The sequence below is a fragment of the Micromys minutus genome (assembly GCF_963924665.1).
Source record: "Micromys minutus genome assembly, chromosome: 13".
Taxonomy (NCBI): Eukaryota; Metazoa; Chordata; class Mammalia; order Rodentia; family Muridae; genus Micromys; species Micromys minutus.
Window position 1 is genome coordinate 45,617,877 of NC_137982.1, and position 21,018 is coordinate 45,638,894.

At 43.0% G+C, this 21,018-nt stretch overlaps 1 protein-coding gene across 3 annotated transcripts in view; it reads right to left on the reverse strand.

Moving 5' to 3' along the window:
• Nucleotides 1–1,808: 1,808 nt before the first annotated feature.
• Nucleotides 1,809–21,018, reverse strand: part of CHN1 (chimerin 1) — a 136,375-nt gene continuing 117,165 nt past the window's right edge. For all 3 annotated transcript variants that reach the window (XM_080928018.1, XM_080928020.1, XM_080928019.1), the window contains 5 exons: nucleotides 13,764–13,937; nucleotides 13,004–13,081; nucleotides 7,064–7,201; nucleotides 3,915–4,020; nucleotides 1,809–2,537 (listed from right to left, as the gene is read on the reverse strand). In XM_080928018.1, coding sequence (XP_080784144.1) covers nucleotides 2,366–2,537; nucleotides 3,915–4,020; nucleotides 7,064–7,201; nucleotides 13,004–13,081; nucleotides 13,764–13,937 — 668 coding nt within the window. In that variant the 3' untranslated portion in view covers nucleotides 1,809–2,365. The remainder of the gene's footprint in view (nucleotides 2,538–3,914; nucleotides 4,021–7,063; nucleotides 7,202–13,003; nucleotides 13,082–13,763; nucleotides 13,938–21,018) is intronic.

Consider the following 21,018-nt stretch of genomic DNA (forward strand, 5'->3'; position numbering starts at 1 on the left):
GGAAGTTTGAGTCCTTCCTGCTACATAGTAAGTCCCGTACCAGACGGGTTACAGAGGGAGATCCCGTCTCAAAATCCAGAAAGCCCATTAGATCTGTTAGATGCTTTGACAGTGCAACTTACTTTTCCTTCTGTCCTTTCTCCTCCTCCTTTTAGTAGCAGTAGTAGTAGTGACAGGTCCTGATCAATAAAGACACGTGACTAAATGTGGATAGACTTCATGGCTGTAATGGCTTAGCATTTTCTCCAGTGTAGCTGTGTAAGCGAGCGCTCTGGTACTGAACTGACTCCCTCTGCCCTTTGTTTCTGCCTTTGACGATGACGTATTAAACCAAACCTCTGTTAATCTGTGTGTTCTGCTGACACTCAGTGCAGTGAAACTTCTCACAGGACACTGGTTAAGACGACAGCTAGATGGGGTATGTTTGAGTACCAACACTTCCTTCGCTGGAAACAGTGAGAAAGAAACTCACCACCTAGGCTGCCCACTACAGTCCAGTGGAGTTGTAAGGTGGAGTTAGGAAGCCCTGCATTTCCACCAGTTCCCACTGGTTTGAGGCAGACTTGAGAGCTCAGAAATGTATTTCATCTTTACCGTTTATTTTGAGCCACTTTCTTCAAGTTACCTGGGTTGGTCTTGAACCCTTGGATTCAAGTGCTCCTCTTCCTTTAGTAGTTAGGACTACAGTGCTCAGCTGTTCCACTGAGTATTTATTGAGACAGGGTCTTGTGTACCCTGGGATGGCCCTCAACTCGATCTTCCCGATTCTTCCTCCCAAGTGCTGAGATTACAGCACTTTTATTACTGGAAACCTAAAACCACGGTTTGTTTTGTTGTTTAAAGCAGGGTGGAACTTCAGTTCCAGATGGGTGCTCCTCTAACAGTCTGAGAGATAGAACAAGATGGTGCTCCTGCAACAGTCTGAGAGAACAAGATGGTGCTCCTCTAACAGTTTGAGACACAGAACAAGATGGTGCTCCTCTAACAGTCTGAGAGACAGAGAGAACAAGATAGTGCTCCTCTCACAGTCTGAGACACAGAACAAGATGGTGCTCTTCTCACAGTCTGAGAGAACAAAATGGTGCTCCTCTCACAGTCTGAGAGAACAAAATGGTGCTCCTCTCACAGTCTGAGAGACAGAACAAGATGAGAGACAGAACAAGATGGTGCTCCTCTAACAGTCTGAGAGACAGAACAAGATGGTGCTCCTCTCACAGTCTGAGAGAGAGAGAACAAGATGGTCTTCTGCTCCAAGTCACATGGCTGACTGGTGGCAGTCCCAAACACAGATCTCGGGCTTCTATCATCCAGTGCAGACCTGCTCTCTGCCCAATGAGCTGCCTTGTAAAGCGTCCGAGCGATGTTACGGCATCGGGACCTGACCCTGGCCATTCCAGACAAGCCTGGCAGGTGTTCAGAGCATTTCCAGTTCGCCTCCTTGAATGGAGTGAGAGGAAAACTGACCCCAAAGTGGAGAAATTGTCACAGATTTCTTCCAGAGCAATGGACAAAAAATACACCCAGTGAATGAATGTCGATTCTAGGCATTTTAAGTTATTTTAGGAGATTACCACAATATTTTAGTGACAGGCAGGGATAAGAAAGTAATTGATGTTAAATAAATGCCAAACATGATTTTCTAGCTATTCTTCCCACAGCAAGAAAAAAAAGCTATAAGTGTTTTTGATTTCTAAAGCCAAATTTAATAAATTAATAACTGCATGCCAGGTAAAAATTTAAATTTACAGCTGAAAAGCAATAATTTAACAGAAAATGCTGTGTGGTGCATTTTTATTGAAAGCTTACTGAAGTAGCATCTGAAGCACATCTTGCTTCTGCTGAAGACAAAGCACTATGTTAGAGAAGGAGGAAGAAGCTGGAAAGGAACTGTGGTGGGGTCGGCATATGGTACAGGCATGGTGGTACAACAGCCAGGGCGCTGCTTATGTGTGCGTGTGTGTGCAAGCATCAGAGAGCAATGGCACGGAGCCCACGGGCGAGTCACGACAGTTTACTCTGGGAAGCATGCTGGGTGAGAACCACAGGCAGCCCAGGACAGAGGTGGTGCAGGCACAGGTCTGTGATTCCTCGGTGTGGGTTTCCTCACCAAAAAGGGTAATCATGCAGTAGCTTGAGTTTCTCTTAACATGATAAACACCCAGGGTTACCAGGAGCGGAAAGCGTGTGTTCACTGTTTTACAAGGATGGCTGAGCGGCGCTAGAGGAATGACGGGAAGTTCCTTCATTTTAATATGGGTTTGGCCAAACCTCTAACCAAGAAACAATTCTGCTAACGAAGCTAATTAAATTACTAGAAAACATTCCTTCATCTGTAAACCGTTCCTTTTCTCCTCAAATCAAAACTCTAAAATAAAATGTCTTCATTTTTGATAAGCAGCTCCACCACCAGTCTCTGATAGCGTATGTCGTTCAGGGCAGCCATGGGGTCTAGCTCTGGCGATCTCATGAGAGTCGGACCAAACACGATCCCAAGGTTCTCTGCGTTCATCAGATTCTCCTTCTCGTGAAGGGTCACTCTGAAAGAAACAAGCAACACACAGACGACTCACTGAGACAGGATACTCTTCAACAAGTGTGCACCCAAATGAAACCAGAGTCACGGTCAAGGTCTATGCCCAATGGCCAGCGCTCCCAAATTATTAGTCCCATGCTTCTTGAAAACTTCCAGGGATGTGACTCTTTTGAAGTAAGTCACACTGATAAATAACATAAAGTTCTGGTGACTGCTGGGCTCACATCTGGACTGTGTGGATTCAGATGTTTGTAGATTCCCCTGGCCAGAAGCATTTCCAAAAAGGAGCAGGGGGCAGAGGGGGAGGGGCAGAGGAGGAAAAGGCAGAGGAGGCGGTCTGTCCTCCTTTTCCCTTGGCTCTGTGACTTCCTGGGTGTCTAGGGGACAGAGCATCTGTGCAGACAGGGAAGAGAGGCTCCCAGTTCAGAATGGTCAGGTTCTGTCTCCCATCCTTCTACTGTAGCAAGAGCAGAGACAGACAGCTACTAGTTTTACTGTAGAACACTTAACTAACACCAAATGTGAAGCAAACTTTAATTTACAAGTGGCGTTGGTTGTGAACATACTCAAAGGAAGTTTGAACATGATGCCTTTAAAGTGGGAATTGCTGGGCATGGTGGCTCACGCCTCTAACTCCACAGGCAGGCAGATTTCTGTGAGTTGGAGACAGGCCTGGTCTATACAGGTCAGCCAGGGTTACATGGCAAGACAAGGAGGAGGAGGAGGATGTGAAAGAGAAAAGGAAAGAAGGAAGGAAGGAAGGAAGGAAGGAAGGAAGGAAGGAAGGAAGGGAGAAAGGAACAGGTATTTGTGAGTGACTGAAGTGTGAATGTGCCTTCGGATGATATGTGCTTTTGGGTATATAGAATCTTCTGTTTCTGATTGATGTCTGTGTGTGAAGCCCTAAACCCACTGACATCACATAACTAGAATCCCATCCCAGCTTTGAACTGACTTCAAGCTAACAACAACATTCCTCCTACTCTATCACTGTTCCTGCACTCTCCATCTTGGCAACAGTAGTTAAAACAGTAGCTAAAAATCCAAACCGTGTAAGCCAAGCCCAATGTGCTTACTTGGAGCAATATGCAAAGAAAAGTGGGATGCCTCGCAAGCTGACCGCAGCAACCCTTTCCCTGTCCACAAATGTTCACTAGTGTCTGCAGAACTGCGGTGCACTGATGTCAGGATGGGGCTGGCACACGGAACTGAAGTGCACAATATTTTTAGCATCCTTTCCTAACTAGCACGGTTTCTCAAAAGACTGTTGCTATGCACCTACGCATTCACTCAACAGAACATGACCTCTCTTTCACCTTTAGCTTAACTTTATCTTGATATTTGGTTGTAATACAGCAGTAAGATATAAGCTGCAACTTGCCTCTTGAGATGTGCCATGAGGTACCGGAGCGTCTCGCAGTGGGCGGGGGGCAGCGATCTCAGTGCTTCATGAAGGGTCTCCAATTGCTCATCAGGGTCCATAATTTCTACAACATCAAGGAGAGATGCTCTAGCAGAAAACTGATGTGAATGCTCACGGGACACTCTTCTGTGATGCTTTCATAAAGCTAGTGAAAATGATTTCTCATAACAAAAAACAAAACAAAACAAAACAAAAAACAATAAAAAAACCCCCCGCAGTCCAAGGCCATCTTAGGTTTAGTGTGGGAATGCAGTTTAATGTCCCCCCCCTTGAAGGTCTTAGGGTCTGGCACCTGAGAAAAATGGAATCAGGGATACAGCTCTAACAAATCCAGATACACGTATAAACACAACTAGAACCTTATACACTCTAAGTAGTTCATCTGAGAAAGGCATACATATTGCTCAGGACATTCAGAAATTCTTTTGTAGTATACAAGACAAGGAAGCCCACTGCCCCTTGCAAAATCTTACTGATAATTTTTTTAATGACATTGTTTTTCTTTGGAGTGTTATGGGCAGAACCCATGTCTCATACATGCTAGGCAAGTACTCTAACACTGAGCAATATGCCAGCTCTATTTTTCTACACCAAGAAATGTATCATCTAACATTTGCTTGTATTTATTGTATTTGGTGTTATATAACAAAATGTAGTCTCCCTTCAAAGCATGAGCACTCTCCATTTCCTGGAACATGTTCTGAAGAGCACACTGCACACAACCCTAAGTGTGCTGTGCCGAAGTGGGCTCTTCTCACTATGAGGGAAGCTCCTGTTTGGGCGTCTGACAGCTGCCCAGCAGCCACTGACTGTAAGAACTCTGCTCCATGTAAAACCACACCTGTGACATAGGAGCTGCCGAATCAGCATCTGTGCTCTAGAAGATCACCACAGCACACTCACACTCTGGTTACTGGAGTGCCTTAAATGCTGCTCTCAGGCCAACCACAAGAGGACCTCACACTGTCAAGTCCTAATCAACATGGTGGCCTTGGAATGCTGGGAAGACTCCGTCTGCCCTGTGTCTAATGCTTAAGACAGAAGACTAAAACTCTGGTGTCTAACAAATGAACAGCCCAGCTCAGTGACGATGTATACTGGGCTCAGTAAAAGCCAGTGTAGAACAAAGGCTGAGCTTAGGCAAGGCCGAGCAGACCTGATGATTGTCAGAGTATGTATGACCAGTGACTGAAGCCTTTTAGTTCACAAGACCCTTTGACTACTCTACAGCTTTGGTCCAACACTTCCTCAGTTCCCTGTTCATTTCTTTATAATAAGGAATATGGTTTTTGCCTTTTGCCATCTGGATGATGCATGAACTCCAAACCTTGGGGACTTTATTCAGAACACAGCTATTTTCTCAGACACTGAAATGTAGTAATTTGATTTCTAGAATGAAAAGAAGGAAATCTGTTTACTATGGAAAGCTAACTCTTAACATATGGCCAATTCATTTGAACCTACATGACTCTGGAAATTAAAAGCAGATTTTTGCTTTTAACATCTACAATTAATCTTGACCAGCAGAAGTCTGAGGCAGCAGGAAGTTGTGGAGAGCACTGGTGTGCTAGCTCAGGAGAGTTATTTCCTCGCAGGGGGCTGACAGCAAACACCGCGGCCAGCATCACAGGCCACAGTGCGCAAGAATGAGGCAGGTGCTGTGACAGCTGGGTGACGAATCTCAGTGTGAGGGAAAGCTCCTGAGTAAAGCCTCCTCAGAGATCTGAATTGACCGCTGAGCTGTGCGCAGGTCCAGAGCAGAACTCGCCCGTGAGACTGTGGGGGAAGGGAGCAGATGTGGCCGCAGAGCTCGTCTCAGGAACCTTATGCTAAGTTAAACATGCTATGTACTTCTGCATGTGTACGCACAGTGGCAGATCTATGGAGGTCTCTGCTCTCTAGCCATGGGTACTGGAGGTCAGACTCAGCTTGCCAGTCTTGGTGGCACGTGCCTTTTACTCCCTGAACCCTCTCGCTGGCTCTAATGCTCAATTTCTATAGTTGCCTTTCCTCAAGCTGCCATGTGGTGCACAAAGGTCTACAGGTCAAGAATAATGACAGAAAGACCATCCCAGTGATTCAAAATCCAGGGGATGTGGCAGACATTTTACAGATGGCAGCAGTGTGAAAGTATTTTATTGTGAGTCTATTTTGAAGATAGTCCTTAAGATTTCCTCATGGGGACTATATGTGGAAGAAGAGGACAAGGAATGATTAAGGCTGGGATGGTGGAGGTCTGAGGACAGTGCCATCTGTGATTTTCAGATGTATAAATGAACATGCTGACCTAGATGAACTTGCTGTTGCAGAAAGAGGTTCCCCAAATTTCCAACTGCTTCCAGTTGGGCACACGCTAAAATGCACTGACTGACACCACACAGACCAGAGTCTCTCCTGGACAGCCTCCTTCTTCTCTCCCAGGCACTCAAGTATTCCCCACCAAACTTTCTAGAGACATAAGGTTTGAAAGACAGAGACAAAATGACAGAAATAGGCAATCTTTTCTAAAAAAGAAATGATAACAATACCCAGAAACTGTTAAGATTTCTCTTCTTTAAAGGGTAAAATATGAATTACAGGTATGAGTTTTGAAACCAAAATAAATTTTGCAAATGAACCATTTTCTTCTTAACTAGAAATTTAAAAACCCAAACAAGCAAAACAACAAGCAAACAAACAAAATACTTCTTTGGCTGAGAAGTAATGAGGCCAGAGTGCAGCTTCCCAATTCTGAAGAAAAAGCAAAACAGAACAAACTTCTTAGTGATGTGTGCCCACGTCCCAGAAGGGTAACCGATAGGCCAGTGCTCATCTGTGGACTCCAAAGGTCTGTGTGCAGTGTGAGGAGGGAAACCAAGACCAGGAGACTTTGTGTAGGCCAGCAGGAGTGTCTGCTGAACCCAACTCTACGCCTTGCCTTGGCCTTGACTTGTCTTACTAAAGGTTGTTGTACCTCCAGGCAACACTGCAGGGGGATCATTTTGGAAAATCAGTACAGTACAAAAAGCTCTGAAGGTAGAAGGCAGCGACAGTCTGGGTTAGAGAGCTTAAGTGCTTGCCGACACACGGACCGTGGAGAGAGCTGCAGGGGACATCCATGTACTTACTGGCAGACTCTATGAACTTGGGGTAGGCGTCGTATGTGATGAGAGGAATCGGCAGGTCCCTGAAGTACAGCTTAAGGGCCCCAGTGATGATGTTGATGTCCTCATACACGTTCACAGAAATATCCGCCTTTTCACCATCTGTTAAAAGAAACAAAAGCAAACATTGGATTCATAACCTGTATCATTTTAACACAATTTGTGCATGATTACATTTTAAAGATAGGCAACACTTCAATTTTTAAAATTAATTAAAATACATTATTCTAACTGTACAGAAGTTTGTGGAGTTTGGGACTGGACAAGTATATGCTTGAGTGGACCTGAAACCTTGAAACCCTGGCTGTGATGTTTCTGTGAGCTAAGTGATTTTTATTTAAGAAATAAAAAATAAACAAGCAAACAACGCCCCCACCCATATTTTCATTATTAACAACCAACACTTCAGTGTCTAAGATCAGATTCAGCAAGAAACATGATGTATGCAAGTGACCCACTTCTGTAAAACTTTTCAGATTTTTCTCTCTTCAAGCTACTTGTTTCCCTTGCTCAGCTCTGTGTGTGTATGCAGAGACAGGGCTGGAAATAGCTTTACATTTTATAATTATCTGAGGACCCTCAGGGGAATAAGGCAGTGTTGCTTTCTTTCTGTTCTATAGAAGCATGATTTGCATAAGAGGGCACAGGCCTGGCCAGTTTGATCCCTGAACCCACGAGTGGAAGGTGGGAGCCACTCCTTCAAGCTGTCCTCTGACCTCCACATGTGCACCACCCCTGTTACTGACGATGATAGGCGTCCCTTGTCACTCACATTGGGCTCCACAGAGTTAACATCTGGATTGTGTCTGACCTCTGGGTAAGGAGGCAGTGAGGAGTGAGGTGCAGAACAGAACGCCCACATGCCTCTAGACGATGCGCAAGAGCCTGGCTGTTCTAGTGAGACTCAGGCCCTGCAGAGCAGAGGTCAGGGAGAGCTGTGGGCGCTCACATTCAGAAGCAAGGCCATCTTCACAGGGTCCAGCACTGCCTGCATTTAGATTTGTTATAAAATCTGAATCTGGTCTACTCAGGATTTAATCAGAATCGTTTCCCTTCTAGATATGTGTGTATCTGCATGCCCATATGTGTTCACAGGTGAACAGACTTTAGCAATGAAAAAGGAACAAATTGTTAAGCGATAAAACACACACAAAAGAACCACCAATGCACAGTGACAGAAGCCAGTTTAAAATGCTTTTGTGACAGATGATTCCAATTGGAAAAAGCAAAAGGTTCATGGCTGCTAAGTATCTGGGGAGGAAGAGACAAACAGATGAGGGTTTTATGTTAGTGAAACTGTTCTGTATGATGTTGTGATGCTGACAGGAAACAGCTCAGTGTAAACTCTGAGTGTTAGTTAATAATCTATCAATATTAGGCTACCAGTGATAACAAAACTGATACTAATTCAAGATGCTAAAACAGGAAGGATGGGGTATGCCTGGATCAAAGTGTGCCCAAGATAGGTATAGGAAGGTCAAGAGTTCTAGACCAGCCTGGGCTAACATAATGAAACCATCTCAAAATCAAGTTAATAACAGGGAACAGAAGTGGATGTCAGAGGAGGGGTTACACAGGAAATCACAGCACCTTCAGCTAGATTTGTCTGAAACTCTAAAACTACTCCACAAAAGCCCTTTTTAAAAAATCTGTTCTCTTTGAAAATTCAGAGTATTTCAGCCTGTCTAAGCTCCTGGTAGACTGTGGGCCTCTTCTAAGTGCCTCTGAAACACAGGGTAAAGCTATGTGCGGCACAGGCAGAGCAGGATGGAAAGCTTTCTGGAATCAAAAGGCAATGCCCCCAGAAGATACTAGAAAGTGTGTAAGTGTCCTTGCCAAAGGACCTTGAGAAGGGGACCAAAGGCAGGTATCAAATCCCAACCAAAGTCCAAGAAGACACAGTGACAGTGTTTTTTGTTTTTCTTCCCTTTTCTGCCACAGGGTTCCTGTTCCAATATCTATTAATCATTTTCTACGAAGAATCCACATTTCAAGTATCCCTCTTTTCCCAGGGTCTATAATCCCTTTGCTCCAGGGTGTATAAATAGTCCACTTCCCAGTGTACACAGGCCAGCTACTTCACCAGTTTTTAGCCTGGGAAATAAAGTCACCATTCTTAGAGCTTCGCTGTATGTGGGGCAGGTAGGGTTCAGACTGGGCACTTCTCAGCACTCTGACAACTCAGTGGTGGAACCAGCAGCACCCACCCCACTACTGTTTGCACTTCTGTCTGGGCTGCAGCACTTGCTCTCAGAATGCTGCTGCTCACCCCTGTACGGTTGCTGTGTGGAACCTCAGGGCAGCACACGTGAACGTCTCTCTGGGAAGCTTCTCTTAACCACAGCCTGTCATTTGCTCTGCCAGGCCATGCTGCGTTTTTCACTTACTAATACTTTCCTTCATGGAACTTATGAAAATGAAACCAGTAACCACTGTGTGCTTACTGTAAGTCCTACACAGATGTAAGGACCAAAAACACAGGTAAACTACCAACTTATAATAAAGAACTCAGTGCCTGACATATGTCAGCAGCTTAATGTAAATTGTCAGTGATTAAATCAGCACAAAAGAACTTTTAGAAAGCTAGGAGCCTATTTGGGTTTACTATGGGCATCATTATCAAGAGAGTTTTTAAAACCTGCTTTAAAATTTGACTGATAGAACTTTCATATGATATAACAAAGAAATTTAAAGTATATAATTCAATGTATTTCATGTACTTACAAAGATATATGAACACTACATGGTTTGACTTTAGAACTTTTTAATGTTCCCCCAAAGTCCCTGTACCTGTTAGTACCACTCCCTGGCTCTGCCCTTCGAAAAGGACATACACATCCCTTCTATTAATCTGCATGGGTAGTCTATGTTACATGTATGGATCATGAAACACGTGCTCCTTCACCTAACTTACTTTAATACATATGTTGGTATTTCATTCCACTCCCCCCTCTTTTTTTTTTTTTTTTTTTTTACTGCTGAACATATCTGTTGTATTAAAACATGAATTAAACATTTTCCATTTATTTATTTTTAGGTATGTATGTATGTGTGTATGTGGGCACCCATGTGTCATAGAATGCATGTGGAAGTCAGAAGACAGCATGTTGGAGTTGGTTCTCTCCTTTCAGTCAGGTTGTCAGGACTGTCTAGTTAGGGTCTCGATTGCTGAGATAAAACACCATGACTAAAAGCACCTTGGGAAGAGAGGGATTATCTGACCTTAGATTACAATCTATCATTAGGGAAGCCAAGACAGAAAGGAGCTCAGGGAGGAACCTGGAGTCAGGAACTGAAGCAGAGGCCATGGAGGGGTGCTGCTTGCTGGCTTGCTCTCCACAGCTTGCTCAGCTTACTCTCTAACATACTGCAGATTACTAGCCTAGGCATGGCGTTCCCCTAGCCTGGGTGAGACCTACCTGTTAGTAATCAAGAAAAAGCACTACAGACTTGCCTAGAGGCAATCTGATGAAGGCTATTTCTCAGTTGAGGTTCATATTACCAGATCACTCTAGCTTGCTAAAACCAAGTCAGGCATCATAGCAAGAGCCTTTACCCACTGAGCCACCACCACCACCTCCCTCCCTCCCCCCTCCCTCCCTCCCTCTCCTCCCTCCCTCTTTCTCACCCCTCCCCCATCCTCTCTCCCTCTTCCTCTTTGTTTTGAAAGATTTATTTATTTTATGTAAATGAGTACACTGTAGCTGACTTAAGACACCATGTGGTTACTGTGAATTAAACTCAGGACCTTTGAAAAAGCAGTCTGTGCTCTTAACCACTGAATAATCTCTCTAGCCCCAAGCCATCTCTTTATAACAAACAAACAAGTCATTCAGAATTTATGTATGTGTGCTTATATGTATGCATGTATATTTTTTGAGACAGTGTCTCTCTGTATAACCCTAGATGTCCTGGAACTATGTAGACCAGGTTGTCCTGGAACTCACAGATCCGCCTGCCTCTGCCTCCTGAGTGTTGAGATTAAAGACATGAGCTGCCATGCATGGCTCTAATCCTGCATTTTAATAATAACACACACACACACACACACACACACACACACACACACACACACAACTGTCTTTCATTTGTCTCGTTTTAAACTATTTTCTGATAGACATTCTAAGCTGTGAGATCAGGTCCTGGCTTTGTATGCAGAATCACAATTTACCAGCAGAGTCTGTAATATCTTTCTACTGACTTTCTTTCCTTTTCAGCCCCAGGCTCAAGGACCACTTGCCCTCGGCTCTTGTGATGAGGCTCCACCCACCTGGTCTCCACCCAGGTGACCTCTCAGTGCACCCTGACACCCCAGACACTATTCATGGTCCCACCTGAAGAATGCAGCTAAGTTGTAACGCCACCTGCTGACCGTTTAGAGCAGGTAGTGTCCCAGCTACCTTGACTCTGGGACTAAAGGGTTTATGGTGGCATTCTCTGGACCCTATCAGCCTCTTTCCTCAATTTCCTTGTTTGAAAGCTAAGTCTCCCGGAACTGATCACTCTTGATTACTTCACATTACTTCCTTGGCTATCTATATGATACCCTGCATTGAGCATTCAGAGATTTGGGCAGCATTTGTGTGCAGGGCTGATTTAAATGATTTGCACCATGGGTTTTCATGTGATTGCAGGACATGTCCGGAAGGTTCATAATGCCCGCAAAGGCCTACCACATAGAGCCAAAGAAACCAATGGAATCTTAAAATCTGGTAAAGTCTGTTGGCAGTGTTACAAAACAGATGTGTCAATGTTTAGACACAGAAAGTGTAGTGCACTCGATATGATTTTCAATTTCCTTGTGAGTGTTTGCTCATTTCTGAGAATCATGACGCAGGCCGGGAGCGGACATGCTCAGCAGCTGCCTTTCAGACAAAGGGAATTCTTCTTACCATTCCCTTGGCATGGATTCAAGATATTCCTTGATGTGAATCTGTATACAACACATCATTACCATCTTTGTTTGTAGAAAAAATTTAGGGTGGCCTGCATTCCCCTTTGTAGGTGGGGAATATTTAATTTATTTTTGTCTTCTGCCTTTTGGCTTATGAGAAGGTTGCCAACAGAGAGTGTGGCAGAACTAGAAATGCACACATTTTCAGGCTAGGGACAGGCCTTTTGACAGAACACTTGGCTAACCTAGGAGGCCTGTGTTCAATCCACAGCATCTTCTACCCCAACACACACACACACACACTACACTATATTACACTGTAAAGCAAAAGAGGCATTTAAAAATCATTTATTCGGGTAGTAGTGGCGCACGCCTTTAACCCCAGCTCCTGTGAAGCAGCAGGAGGCAGATTTCTCAGGTTGTGGCCAGCCTGGTTTACACACTGAGTTCCAGGACAGTCAGGGCTAAACAGAGAAACTCTATCTTGGGGGGAATCACTAACTCTGTATTTAAGGGAATAGCTTTTCTTTGGTGCTACCTTATTCTGGTACAAGGGACTACAAACAAGGTGGTCATGTAACAAATTAACATCAGCACCCACCACTGCTGGGCTAACTCAGGCTGGGATGTGAGAAGTTATTACATTGTCCATTTTTAATGTTGGTTTTGGCAAATTTAGTTGATAACTTGGACCAACCTTAGATATGCAGATACTGGTGATATCCATACACTCTGTGTTTCTTTCTCACCAGGAAATCTAAACCTTTAAGACAGCTTTCTAGACAGGCTGGCTTCAAATTCACTATGTACTAATCATGGCCTGAACACCTGATCTTCTCGCTTCTACCCCTCAAGCAGTGGGGTTGTGTGTGCCGCCACGCCTATCACAACCGTTAGCAGGGTATAATCATCAGTCATTTAGAAAATTAATCTAAGAGTAGCATAAGAGACTGTGACTTTCTGGCAGAGTATGACCATCTAAGTTAATGGCTATGATGAAAAAAACATACCTCTATCAAAAGCCATCTTGACGTCTTCAATTAGGTCACTAAATCCTGACACTCGGTAGAGTCCTTCAGAGTTAAGACCTGGGGATAAAGGAGTAAAGATGGGAACCTTTTCTGTTAACTCATGCCTTTCCTCCACATTTCAACTTCTCTCTGTACTTCAAGCTGGACAAATGATGCATTACAAAGAAACAAAACACACACTAGAAGTCTTCTTCCATATCCTCCAAATGAATCTGTTGCACTGTTTTTACTCCTGACCTACTGTCACCTGGATATTTATAATTTGGCCATCATGTTGCCTAATTAGACCATGTAACGTTAAATCTTAAGGGAAATCATTCATCACCCAATTCCATCATAAAGTCTTTTACATAACAGAAAGCCTGCATGAGCAGGCCTGTGGCTGTTTTCCCAAGTGGGTGAGAATAATTAGGTGCTGCTCAGATCTCTGCTCTTGATGTTTAGTGGGGCATTTCTGCCTCTGCTTTCTGGCATGAGAAGAACTTAACACCTGAAAGGTGAATCCACCTCTGCCCAGAGAGCTCTGCAGACGGCAGACATCATTCATAATGCATCCTAAATATTACTTTCCATAACTGGTTAAATGTTCCTTGAAATCAAGCTGCTTTTTCATTAATACTCCGTGAGGGCATGATTGCTGACACCATTCTCCACGTCACTGAAGACAACGGCAACACCAAAGACATGCACCTAGAGGGGTTCAAGGACGGCATAGGCAGCCTGCACCGAGACGCCTCACCTCTGGACTCGATCTCCCTGATGCACATGTCTACCACCATTGGCCTCTTGGTGATATGAGCTTTCACGAGTGTTGTCAGGTCGCAGCTGTACACCTTCTTCACGTGCTTCAGGTCTGGCTTACAGTCATTGGGAACCATCTTGGAACACTGCTTGTGAACATTCAACCCACAATCTGTGAAAAGAATGAAGGAAAAAGTCATGATTATTTTTAGCCTGGGCATTCTGGAATGTTTCTTTCAGCAGAAGTGCAGTTCCTCCAAGGAGAGGAACAGCAGCCCCTCTCCTCTTGAAAAGTTTGATTAGAACTAGGCCAGGATTTTCTTTCTTTTTTGAGATAGGGTCTCACTAGCCCTGGCTGACCTGGAAACTCTTTACAAAGATCAGGTTGGCCTCTAGATATCTGCCAGTCTCTGCCTCCTGAATGCTGGCATTAAAGCCATGGGCCTTCATACTCAACAAGGCCAGGATTTTGGCTAATGCTTCATTATTTAAGTTCCTAAACGACCCTAGAAGAAGCAAAAACAAAATCAAATGATAGATTCACCACAGAAAAACCACTAAGTGTAAAATAATTACATCACCAATGCTCAGATTGAGTATGTTTTCTTCATAATTCTTATGACACACTCAGAGTTGTGGCCTTTTGGAAGGTGTTGGGTCCCTTTCCATGAACAGGTCAGTGTTGCTATGAAGAGGCTTATGGGAGAGGGTTTTTCTCTTCTGCTTTCTCATGGCATTCCACCATTTGCCAAGGGCACATAGCAAGAAAGCCCTTTCCAGATACTGGTACCCTGAACTTTTTATCTCAGAACTATGGTATCTATCTCTTGTTCTTTGTGACTTATCTGGTTAAAGGTTCTTTGATATAGTGGCACAAAATAGACCAGTCAGATAGCTCAAAATAATTCACATCTACTGTAGGTTGTAATTATATTTCAAGTCACTTGATATAACACGGAATTGGACAACCAAAATAAAAGTATTCAAGAGCCTCTTAAATCTGTTCCAGTTAGGTGTGATGGTGCCTGCTTTTTTTTCCCCCCACAGCTAGGACTTTATTCAGACCATAGTCTCATTACATATGGTCCAAAAACATTCAAATAAGAAGCTAAAGATTGGTCTTCAAATATAGCCAACAATTCCACATTTGCCTATGATCTCTCTGATATAAAACCATATCCACACTTCAGTGGCCACCAAACCATAAGGAAGTACAGCTTCCTTAACTGTAAGGTGACTGAAGCTACAGTTTTAGCATTTTGAATTATTTTTTCATGCTCTGAATAGCTGTAGGGATTTCACCAGGGGTTGGGAAAACCAGTTCAACCTTGGCATAGTGCCAAAATGTGACCAATCAAGGCTTCGAGTGAGTTGTGGCAGCAGCCACCTTCGATGGTGCCTTCTCCATGAAGTTAGGGGTGAACTTGGCCATGGTCTAAGGTGGAAGGTACGTCTCCCTGAACCATCAGCTGAATGTGTGGTGCCTGCTTTTAATCCCAGCACTTGGGAGACAGAGGAAGTCAGATCTCTGAGTTTGAGGTCAGTCTGGTCAACAGAACAGGACAGCTAGGACTTCACGGAGAAACCTTTACTCAAAAACAAACAAACAACCCAAAACCAAACAAAACAACCCAAACCAAACAAAAAACAAAAACAAAAAACCCCAGCCAAATCTGTTTTCATTTATATATATCCACAACCCCTTTTTATATGTAAGAGTGCATTTAATTTCTTGAGTAGTCTAGATAGCCTATGACGACTAGCTAACAGCACCATTCCAAGTGCCTTGTTGTATTTATTATTTCCTTTAAAACCAAAGCTCTATCAAATAGCTACTGTTTCTTCTGTTTTCTACCTATCTCTGAACAGGCCAAGTTAAGGAATTCATCCAACACAGTAGAGCTGGAACTCCAGCCTTCAGTGATTCTGGAACCCTAAGTTCTCCATGATGGGTCTCCACTGATGTTACTCCTCTGGTTTTGCAGGGCTATAACATCTCAGGCCCAGAACCCAAGCACTTCCGGGTTAATATCTGAGATACCATTTCAACCACATGAGCACCACAAAGTTTTATAATGGATGAAAAAGAAAAACATGTTCTGCTAAATTAGACTCAAGTGATAGACTATACTAAAAAAAATTCAACAAAAATAAATGCCATCTTTATGTTTTAAAAAGTACAACCTTTCTAATTTCTAAGTTAAAACTCTTATCAGGATCTGTTACAAAACTAGTTTAAATGAAGTAGATATAGCTCATGTTCGGAATCCCAGACTGCCTTGGCTCTTGGGCAGTTTCCTTTTGCTGACATCACAGTACGGAGAGGTGCTGGTCCTAAAAGGTACTGAGCTGAAGCACTGGGCGCTGCTGACACTGCAGACACCTCTAGAACTTTTGGTAAAATGTATCCTGCAAACTAGCAATGAGTGTTAGTAACAGCAGTGACAAGAAAAGCCAACACACATATAGGACTGTCCTGTCAGTAAATGGACAGACACTGGCAATCTGAAAGAGCATCCAGCTGTGGAGCCTGAGAGGAAGTGATGTGGATGCAGAGCCAGGCTGTGCTACAGAGAGCTGGGTCCATGGGAGCCTAAGTGAGTATCCCAGAGAGGGCAAGACCACTGAGTCATGTCTAAATACTGTCATGACTAGGAACAGAAATGTTTCCTGACCAAAGTCCTCAAAATACCTCCTGAAGAAATGAGGCAGCATTGCTCCAAATCAAAGCCCAAATGATTGTGTGGCTAAAAGTGAAGCCCCTCTGGGCATCTTAACATGTGAGAGTTCTAATTTGACAATAAAGCAAACCAGTAGCAAAACATGCATCAAAAAGATTGATTTCCTCCAAACACTCAAATGTTGTAGAGGACTTGTTAAAACTTGGTGTTTGTTCTAGAATCTATGGACTGCACTTTTTGTTGAGTGCTTCTTGTGTTGGGCAAGCCTTGTGTCTGTCACTGTACGTGAAGAGCTCTAGGTAGTAGTACTGGGTGCTCGCCAGAGTTACAGGCCTTGTCAAGCACTGCTGCCAGGTTTGCTGCATGGCCGTCAGCAGCTGAAGGTCAGGAGCTCAATGGAAGTCAAGGTCCTGAGATGGATGTGAGTAACTGGGGTTGTAGACTTTATGCCTACATTGCTCTTCACACCTTCAAGTAATTAGTGTACAACTTCTCTGTACTCACCATATCCCAGGTTTCAATACAGCTGCCTTTCAGATATTTTGCCAGCATCTCACTCTACCCTCTGGTCCCCCAGCCCTGTGGCTGAGGACTGTCCTCTTATGTTTAATGCTATTAGGGTCCCCCAATCCCTTACACATGTTAGGCAGGGGCTCTCACTTCTTAACCTCCAGCTCTTTCAGTTGACTTAATTTTTTTTCTCCTATGTGCTTGAACTGTGTAACATCTGTGCTCCGTCTTTAGCCTCCCTGATTCCTTTGTCACCTTTGTTCTGGTCAGCCTGTCACCTAGGTGTCCTCTTGGGTATCAGTTCCAAGATTCCCTTCAGAGAGAGAGAGAGAGAGAGAGAGAGAGAGAGAGGAGAGAGAGAGAGAGAGAGAGAGAGAGAGAGAGAGAGAGAGAGGGAGGGAGGGAGGGAGAGAGAGAGTGTGTGTGTGTGTGTGTGTGTAACACATGCAAGCAGGTGGAGGTCAAGCAGAGGTACTGGATCTAAAGTTACAGGCTACTAAGAGTCATCCCATGGGTGCTGGGATCTGAATTCCTGTCCTTTGAATGAGCAAAGTCACTTAACCACTGAGCCATCTCTCCAGTTCCAGCCTTCTTTAGATCTCAAAGTTTTCTCTTGGTTAATATAAATATCTCATCATGACTGATTTTCTTTTGTGTGTGTGTGTGTGTGTGTGTGTGTGTGTGTGTGTGTGTGTGTGTGTGTGATAGTGGAGTTATACTTATACATATATACATATATATATATATATATACACACATATACATGCACATATATACATACACACATATATGGTTTTTAAACTGCTGCTATAGTCACCTATAAACAATAATCTGTGCTTGATCTTGTAGGACTTTTAAGAAGCAGTGATAAAATCTAGACATTATATTCTTGTTTCTTCATATCCTTCCCCACATATAACTTCAAAGTGAAAAGCCAAACATAAAACCCAATGCATTCACATATCAAAACATATACATGCCACTAACAAACAGTCTTACATTTGACAGTTTGGTGTCATCTCCTATTTTAAATAGCCAGCTACTGAATGTATTTGTGATTCAATCAAAACTGCATCAAGCAATAACAGAACTCAGTCTTAAAACTTGAAGGAAATATTCACTAAACAAATATCTTTAATCCCACTTAACAATACGAAAGTATGGGATTAATTTCAGAGACTACATTTCCAACAGGATCAAGGAGATCCTTTGGAAGACGACAGAGCAAAGGCAATAGAATTAAAATATAGCATGAGACTTGAGAGATGGCTCAGTGGTTAGAGGCATGGGTGGCTTTTCCTGAAGACTGATTCCTGTGTCCCCACATGGTGACTTACAACCATCTGTAACTCCAGTCCTAGAGAATCTGACCCTCTTTTGGTCTCCTCAGCACCAGGTATGGAAGTGCTACAAAGACATACATGGAGGTAAAACACCACATATATAAATAAGTCCAGCATCATTTTACATTCTTGAGGTCACAGAGCAATGCGGCAGCCCCAAGCATGTTCTGCAAACCATACACTGGAAAAACATCAGCATAGGAACAGCATAGCACACTTCAGTCTCTCATTAAGACGATTTTGTATTTACTTATATATTTATTTATGCCACATACAGTTGTTTTTTTCAGAAGATGTTGAACTATAAATGAGTAAGAAGTCCCTAGATCTCTTTTGTTATTAAACTATATTTCACCCTCCAGTTTCTCATGATAAAAATACACAGCAAAGACAGGAAAAGAGAATGACTGACTCCACATTACCCTTTATTCTGCATTTCTTAATGAAACAGTTTCATTACTTAGACGACTGAGCTCAGGCTATGTGGTTATGTGTGCACTGACTTCCCTATGCATACGCATGATGAATTGCTAGAAAGCACAGAGACCCATGTTCTGAAGTAAATAACCAACATTCACTTACATTCTAAGGATAGATTAAAGGGTAACAGAATTATGGAAATGTAAATTTTGGAAGAAAATTCATTGTTTTATAAATATTCATATTTAAACTAACTATGAAGTATTTCTTTTTTTATTGTGGCCCTAAAGACTGTATGAGGGCTTCCTATAGATAGGCTAGGCAAGTGCCTGCCACCACACTACATCTTCAGCCAAAATTTTATTGTTAAGTATACCTCTCTGGTATTTCCACCATGAAGGATTTTCATTACTTTTAGTTCTATACATGTGTGTTCATGTGTGGAAAGAATGCACGTGTTCCTTCAGGTGCTTGCAGAGGACAGAGGCACTGGCTGCCCCTGGAGCTGAGCTTTAGGCAGTTGTGAACCCTGGGTGTGAGTGTTAGGAACTGAACTATGGTTCTTTGCAAGAGCAGTACATGCTCCTAACTGCTGAGCAATCTGTCCCCCCTGCTTAAAGTGAACATCTCACATTCTAATAGAAATCACAGGCTGGAGAGATGGCTCAGCAGTTAAGAGCACTGACTGCTGTTCCAGAGGTCCTGAGTTCAAATCCCAGCAACTACATGGTGGCTCACAACCATCTGTAATGGGATCTGATGCCCTCTCCTGGTGTGTCTGAAGATAGCTAGAGTGTACTCATAAATTAAATGAATAAATAAATAAATACATCTTAAAAAATCACAAGCCATTATTTTCATAAGAAAATGAAAAGAAATGGCTTATACTTTGGAATATTTATGAAAATATTACTTTTAGCCAAAAGAGGCTACATAAAACTTTTAAAAGGGATTGTTCAGATTCTCAGACTTACAAGGAAAATATCCACTGTTAGGTACTAATAAAAATAGAAGTCATCTTTCTCCTATGAGAGGACAGCAAGGACAACAGTGATGACAGTGATGACAGTATGTGCTGAAAATACCAAAGGCTTCATCCTTTAGCCCCAGCTGGAATGTCTGCTGTGAAGTATCAGCCTGCATAAAGCGTTATCTGTTAGAATATTCCAGTAAGGCTAAAATAAATACACTTTAGAAATTCTAGTAGTGTAATTAATTTCTTTCCTGGAATAATTTATTTCCTGGGAGAGGGGTGTTTAATAAACTTCAGTGGTTACACAATATCAGGAAAACGAAGACAATTTACACTTCATTTCCTAGACATCCATTTGCCTCTGCCATCAAGCTGGGACTGAGGTGTGAGCCACTATCACCCCGCTTGCTGGCAGGCTCTTGCTCCACAGTCCAGACTGGTGTGAACTCAGTCCTTCTGACCTTTTCTCACGTGCTATATATGTGTGTGGATCACATCTGCAAAGTGCCCAGGATGTGACTGTTACTCTGCCTAGCACAGCGAGTGTGTGCTCTCTCTAGTCTGCCGCCTTTGAATTCTTTAGATAATGCAGGGGACTCAAAGGCTAGGTGAGTCTAGAGGTATGTTTGATCTAAAACTTCACTGTCAATACAATGTAATTGGTTATCTAAGCAGAACTAATGTAAATCTACACTGTATATATTTTTTAAAGACAGGGTCTCACTACGTAGCTTTGGCTGACCTAGTACTCACTGTGTAGACCAGGTTAGTCTTAAACTCAGGTCTCTACCTCCTGAGCACTGGGAGGCTACATCTACTAAAGTAGACCCTATTACTTAAAAAAAGTAGAAGAAAAAATTAATATTTTTCTGAAGCTCATGCTAGGTTTGTGGGTTTGTTTGCTTGGTTTTTGAGACAGGGTCTCCTTTAGTCTAGGCCTGACTAGAACTTACTATGCAGCTGAGAATGACTTAAACTTCTAGTCTTGTTTTCTCTTCCTGAGTGCTGGAACCCTGCCCAGGTTATACCCAGTTTTAAAACAATGTGTGCTGGGGAATGAACCGTATGTGGCAAGCCGTCTACTGAGTCCCATGCCAACCCCATTAAAAACAAAGGTAGACATGTGCTTATATTATACATGTATTGACGGACAGAATGAAAACCTCCAGGTTTTTCTTCCAGCCTTTGCCCTTTCCCCCTGGTAAGAGATGGAGGCCATAAAGGGGTAGAGTTAGATTGCTCTATTTCTACTTGTTTACTATGTTATCAACAAAACAGCTGTCCCATGACATTTTTTCCCAAATACGATTGGGAACTATAGTATAT